We start from the raw sequence: 6,536 nt of genomic DNA, 5'->3' as shown, positions 1-6,536 counted from the left end.
CTGATTCAGTAAGTCTGGTGTGTGTGTTGGGGCGGGGGGGAGTCTCCTGAGAATTTGCATTTCTAGCAATTCCAATGCTGATCTGCACACTTTGAGAGTCAGTGCTCTGCCCCATTACCCTGGCTTATCTCTCTCAAGGCATTTATCACTCTCTGAAATGATATTGCTTATTTGTCTGTGTCTCCACTGACTTCCCATCTAAGCTCCACGAGGGTAAGAACTGGGAGCGGTCTTATTCTGCTCTCTGCACAGCGCTTGATCCAGGACCGAATGCATGCCCGAGGTTGAAAAGAAAGAGATGGACGGTCCCTTGGACGAGGGGCTAGGAGGTCTCCAAAAGCCCACTCGCCGGCTCCCTCCTTCCCCTCAACTGATCCTAGTCCCTTGAACCTCGCGCGGCTCCCCGAGTCATCACGGCCCCTTTAAATGTGCGCGGGGGACGCCTCGCCCCTCATCCCCTGCGATCCCTGACAGAGCAGAAAGGGAAAAAAAAAAAAAAAAAAACCCTTCCTCAGAGCGGGAGGAAACGTCTAGGAGGGGGCGGAGGCGCAGCGGCGGCAGAGGCGCGGCGCCCTGAGCGCTGCGCGCCCGGTACGGAGCGGGGACCCGGAGCGGACGCGACGCCGCGCGCTGCCCGGGCCGCCGCCCCACGCGCGGTGCACTCGCGCCCCCTCCCCTCTCCCGCCCCCGGCCAGCGCGGCCCCGCCCCCGGAGGCTCGCGGCCCGCGCCCCCACTTGCCCCGCGCTACGCGCGGAATCGCGAGCGAAGGCAACGCCGCGCGCTGCCCCGGCCGCCGCCCCGAGCGCCCCGCGTTCGCGCCCCCTCCCCGCCCCGCTCCGCCCCGCCCAGCCCAGCCCGGAGGCTCGCGCCCCGCGCCCCCACTTGCCCTGCGCGCCGCGCGGAGTCCGGCGCGCGCCGGGGGGGCGGGGCGGGCGCCAGGGAGTGCGGGCCCCGCGGGGCGGCCATGGAGTAAGGCGGCGCGCGGACTCGCGCTGGGACGGACCGACTGACTGACCGACGGGCGGCCCCGGGCTGGGCGTGCTGGAAGATGAACAGAGCAGGTAGGAGGCTCCGCTCGACCTCTGGCGCCGCGGGACGCGCGCGAGGGGACCGCGCCAGGCGCTCCAAGTTGGAGCCCACGGGGCGCCTGGAGCGAGCCGCCGAAAAATGCCCCGACCTTCCCACTCTGCTCGGCTGCGGCCGAGATATGGGCGGGTCCGGAGCCCCCCGGCCGAGGAGGCTGAGACTCATCGGGGGGCCCCTTGTGCGAGACGCCCCGCCTGGGGGACGCCCCCTCAGTCTCCGCGAGGCCGCACCCTGGCCGCGTACGCCCTCCGCCGCTCCCACCGCGACCCCAGTGTGGGGCACCGCTCGGCAACCGAGAAACGTTCCTTTCGCGAAGGCAACTTGGTCGCGCCCCTGAATCCTCACTCCAGCTCCTCGGGGTTCCCGCCAGGCCCTCGTTGGCCCCTCAGAGGCCCCTTCTGGGCCCCAGGGTCCTTCCGGAACTCTTCTCCACCCCGGGGTCTATTACTGGCCCCTCCGTACCCGGCGGCGCACTCTTAAGACGATTCCTGCTCCCTCCTTTCTCTCCTAGACACCGAGACTTTGGAGCTCACTCCCTGGAGGAGACTAGAAAGCCCTAAATTGGGGCGCCTGGGTGGCTCAGTCGTTAAGCGTCTGCCTTCGGCTCAGGTCATGATCCCAGGGTCCTGGGAAGGAGCCCCGCATCGGGCTCCCTGCTCCGCGGGAAGCCTGCTTCTGCGTCTCCCACTCCCCCCTGCTTGTGTTCCCTCTCTCGCTGTGTCTCTGTCAAATAAATAAAATCTTTTAAAAAAAAAAAAGCCCTAAATTATCCGCCCCCCCCCCCCCCCCCCGCGCAGCGCACCCCTCCCTCGCAGGGCCCTGGCCCGGGGCCCTCTTTGTGCCTCCCCCAGGGGATGAAACGCCAAGGGGGACACTCCTCAGCGAGGCTGAGCCGCACTCCAGACGTTCCTTCCCATCCCTCGAGTCTCTGCCTCGTGAATCTGACTCTGCCAGTTCAGGGATTCCGGGAAATCCAGAATGCGTTTGATAGCGAATACTAGCAGTCCCTTCAGAGGAGTGCCATTTAACAGATTTAGTAACTGAGACTCAGATGGGCGATGCCTGGAACCGTTCTCAGGATTCCTGACTCCATCCACCCCAAGGGCAGAAAGTTCCCTCGAAGAGGCGAGTTTGCAAAGCAAGGGGCTCAGCTAACTTAATTTCCCTGCCAAGGAGCGATAGTCCCTCTTTTTTTCCTTTTCTTTTAAAATTGAGCAGAAGGCAGCCCCCTCCTGGACCAACACCCTTGTCCGAAGCCATACTCCAAAACACACATCCCTAAAGAAACAGGAAGCCACCATTTTGGCTGTCTTAGAACCATATCCTGCTGCCTTGTGTGTGTGTGTGTGTGTGTAGTGGGCTTTTTCTTTTTTAAGTCTTTTTAATGAAAAAAGTCATTGTCTTAGGAGTGAAGTGCAGACAGGAGACATTTGGCTGGACTGATTTGACAAAGGAGACACTCGGGGACTTGGGAGTGTGGAAGCAGCCTTCCTGCGTCCAGGCCCTGTTGTTGCTGGGCATGTGGACGCTTGGACGGTGAGGGAGTGTGGGTCACAGCAGGGGTGCCACTTTGGGAGAGGCTGGAGCAGGGTCCCAGTGCCCAGCCAGCCACTCCTTGGAGGAAGAAGGTCGCCTCCTGCCTGTTTCTGGCACAGCCTGAACAGAGCTGGGCTAGCTTTTTCCTACACTCCTAATAAAACTCACTTAAAACAATGGTGAGAGCGGTTCCAGTTTTCCCACGTTTCCCTGCTTGAGGCTTGGGCAAGCCCTCCCTTTTCTGAGAATCTGGGGGATGGAATGAGCCGGAATAAACTGAGAGGCAGGTTTGGTCCCAGGAAATCTTAGCAGTTGCTACTCTTGGGTTTAGCCGTCCTGTAACTTGCCTCCAGCATAAAACTGGTTACTTTTTCAGTGTGCTGGCAGTGATGGGAAACTCACATAATGATTTCTGTGTGCCATGCTTTGAATTTCCTGATCATGTAACATAGTGGCTCACAGACTCCATGGGACTGAATTTCAGAACCACTATATACTTAGTTATGTGACATTGAGGAGGTTACTTCACCTCTGTGCCTCAGTTTCTTCATCTGAAAAATGGGGATAGTATGATCTTTGTCATTTAGTTCTCATGATTATATAAAGCTTATAAGGTGTCTGGAATAGTGTCTGTCATAAGCTACCAATGAATACTGGCTAATATTTATTGGTCACTTACTGTGAACTAGGTGCTGCTTTTAAGTGTTTTACTTCAATCAATTCAGTTTTCACAGTAAACTTATAAGGTAAGTACTCTTGCTATCCCTATGGGAAAACTGAGCTGCAGGGATCTTATGGTCACTAAGCCAAAATGGGATTGAAACACTCACTGTCCAGCTTGAGAGCCTGCTTTTTTATCCAGTGCTAAACACATAGTAAGTGCCCAAGAAATTATAGCCAACTGACTGTTAGGTGTCTTATGTCTGTTATTTCCTTTGAACTTTTCAACATCCTTATAGAAAAAGGAGGTATTTATTTCATTTTACCAAGAAAGAAACAGGCTCAGAGAGGCAAAGTGTCATGCCCAGTATGACACAGATGATGTGTGCCAGAGCTGGGATTGGAGCCCAGGTCTGTCTGAGCCTGGGGCCCATGCTTTTCCCACTTTGTCCCTGTGGTCTTCCCAGTATGTGCCCTGTCGTGGATCACTGGACTAGCTTAACAGCAGCCTAATTAGAAATCATCAGGCTTGGCTTGGACATTCCAGCAGGCACCCAGGAATGGAAGTTAAATTAAGATGCAATTGGAAGGTGAAATTGGAAGATAATTACTCTTGGAACATATGGCTATGAGAGTTCCAGGGGGAATATAGTGAACTGCAGTTGAAACAGACTCAGGGACTGAACAAGGGGATATCAGGGGACACGAGAAGAGCCATGAGTTTAAATATGCTATAGTCGGCCGGAGCAGAAGGCACTTACTGACTGGTTGGTGCAGCACCCCTGCTCTACAGATGGAGAAACTGAGGCTCAGTGAGGGGAAGGGACTTGCCCAAGGTCACATGTCCAATTAATGGCAGAGCCAGGAGTGGAGATCAGAGCTCCTAACTCCTAGTCCAGTGCTCCTCCCAATGCCCCTTCTCATTTAACCTCTGCATAACTGACAAGGAAACAGCAGCATGTGTGGATGTGAGTGACAGATGCTTAATTGAAATAGAGAAAATACAAACTAGTAATGGGGCCTGGCTGGGAATGATTTCTATCACCAGAAGCTGTTAAAAATGTCTTCCTCCTGTCATTGTGGTTCCCCCATTGTCAGTTAACTCTTGGCATCTTGGCTCAAAGGGTATTCTGCATTTGAGTTATCCTTACGCATAGCAAATTGCCAAGAGGTCCTGGGCAGAGAGGTATGACCCCCCCACCCCCCCAGGCTCTGTGATACTGGAAGAAGGAAGGTTCATACCACAGCCAGAGGAACTCATGAGACAGCAGAGGGTCCACCAGCTCCACCCATGCTGGGTTCTGGATAGTCAGAAAGTTGACCTTAACCCAGAGGAGGAAGCCCCAGCCCGGATTTATCCTGTAATCCCCCATCCCTGCCATACTGAACTCTTTACCGTACTCCCAGGTGGCTTGCATCTAACTGCCTTTGGGCCTCTGCACATTCTATTCCCTCTGTCTGGCATACCCAGCCTCTTTTTTGATCAGGAAAATCCTCCTCGTCCTTCCACATGCACCCCAATGCTATCTCATCCCATGGGTCTTCTCTAGGCAGAATTGGTCTGGGACCCAAATAAACTTGTGCTGAGGAGAGGGGCTCTATGGGGCTCCTTTTTGTGAGGGGAGAGGGAGGGAGCAGAGCTGAAGCTTTCACACAACCTTCATTTTCTTTCATTCCTCCCCAGTGTCTTTCCCTGACTCCTTTTCATAACCTCAGGGCCACTGGGGCTCCCTCCTGGGCCCTGCTCTTTTCTTTGTTCACACTCATTCACTTGGTGATCTCACCAGGCCCAGGCCTTCAATTCTATCTCTATGATGGATGCCTCCAGCCAGACCTCTCCCCTGAACCCAGACTGGTATATCTGGGAGCCTACTTGATATCTGTCTCCACCTAGGTGTGTGGTAGGGAACTCAGGTTTAACACGTGCAAACTGAAATTCTGGCTTTCCCTCCCCAGCACCAATTGAATTCTCTTTCCCAGTTCCTCTGGCTCAAAACCTTGGTGTTGTCCTTGACTTCTCTCCTTTTACACCCCATGTTCAGACTGTCAGCAAATCCTGCCAGCTCTACCTTCGTATTTGGAATCTGACTCTTCTTTACCACTTCCACTACTGCCAACCTGGTCCAAGCCTCCATTGTCTCATCTCTTGCCTGGATTATTGCAAGAGCCTCCTCATGGGTGTCCCTGCATCCATCCACACCACTTCTACCTATTTCAGCACATTAGCCAGAGTATGCGTGTCCTGCTTCTGTTTGGGGGGTCCTGCATAATCTACACCCACCCTGTGACCTCTCTGACCTCATCTCCTGCTTCTCCCTGTTGCTTGCTCGCTCATCCCTCCCTTCTAGCCGCTCTGGCCCTCCTTGAACACACCACCTGAGTCCTGGCTTCCCTCACATCTTTCTAGTCTTTGCTCTAATGTCCTCTCAGTGAGGCCTATCCCGATTTAAAATTGAAAAAAAAAAAACAAAACACCAAACTCCTAATCTTTTTCCGTAGACTTTATGATCATCTAATGTACAATAATGTAATATGCTTCTCCTTTTTATTGCTTATCTTCCTCTACTAGAATATAAGGTTCGCCAGGGACAAGGTATTTGTTTTTGTTTATTGATTTGTCCAAAGATTCTAGGTGAGTGCCCTGCACATAGTAGGTGCTCAATAAATATGTGTTTGATGGAGTCGGATTAATGGGAATTAGATGGGAGCAAATGAAAGCCAGTCATTCACCTTATGGTCGGTTAGTATTTCTGAACCCTGGACTCAGCCTTATGTAAATTTCACACCTGGCTAGCTGTCTCTGGTCTCTCTGGTCTCAGTTTCCTTGAATTTTACCCTTCTCTGCCTCACTAGAAGCTGGGAGCCCTGAGTCTCCACTGTAGAAGAAAGCTCAAGGGCAAAAGGGTGAAGGCAGAGGTTCAAGTGACTAGACCAGGAAGCAAGAAACCCGCATTCTACGTGGGCCTTGCTCCAGACTTGCTGAAAACCGTATGCCTCGACTCTATGTGCCTCAGTTTCCTCATCTTTTCCTGAGGGGTCAGACAAAGCCTTTCTGATTCTGGCATCCTTTGATCTCAGAGAGGATGCAGGTGAAACACCCTGAATCTCAGAGCTGGAAGCAGGACATGGACACTAGATACTTGTCATTCCTAGGGGATCCTGTGGGGAAGGCATTTTCTTTGCAGGATCACGCCTCAGACGCCCACTGTAACCTTTCTTGAGGAGACAGCGCCCACAGATCAATAGCTTGATT

At 53.6% G+C, this 6,536-nt stretch overlaps 1 protein-coding gene across 1 annotated transcript in view; it reads left to right on the top strand.

Annotated features, from left to right (window-relative positions):
- Positions 1-959: 959 nt before the first annotated feature.
- The window catches only part of FGD5 (FYVE, RhoGEF and PH domain containing 5), a 121,592-nt gene continuing 116,015 nt past the window's right edge, over positions 960-6,536 (top strand). Inside the window, exon 1 of the mRNA XM_032411996.1 lies at positions 960-1,062. Coding sequence (XP_032267887.1) covers positions 1,050-1,062 — 13 coding nt within the window. The 5' untranslated portion in view covers positions 960-1,049. The remainder of the gene's footprint in view (positions 1,063-6,536) is intronic.

Source organism: Phoca vitulina, unplaced genomic scaffold, assembly GCF_004348235.1.
Source record: "Phoca vitulina isolate PV1807 unplaced genomic scaffold, GSC_HSeal_1.0 scaffold13, whole genome shotgun sequence".
Taxonomy (NCBI): Eukaryota; Metazoa; Chordata; class Mammalia; order Carnivora; family Phocidae; genus Phoca; species Phoca vitulina.
Note: the sequence above shows the minus strand (reverse complement) of the source record. Positions and strands in the feature narration are given on the sequence as shown.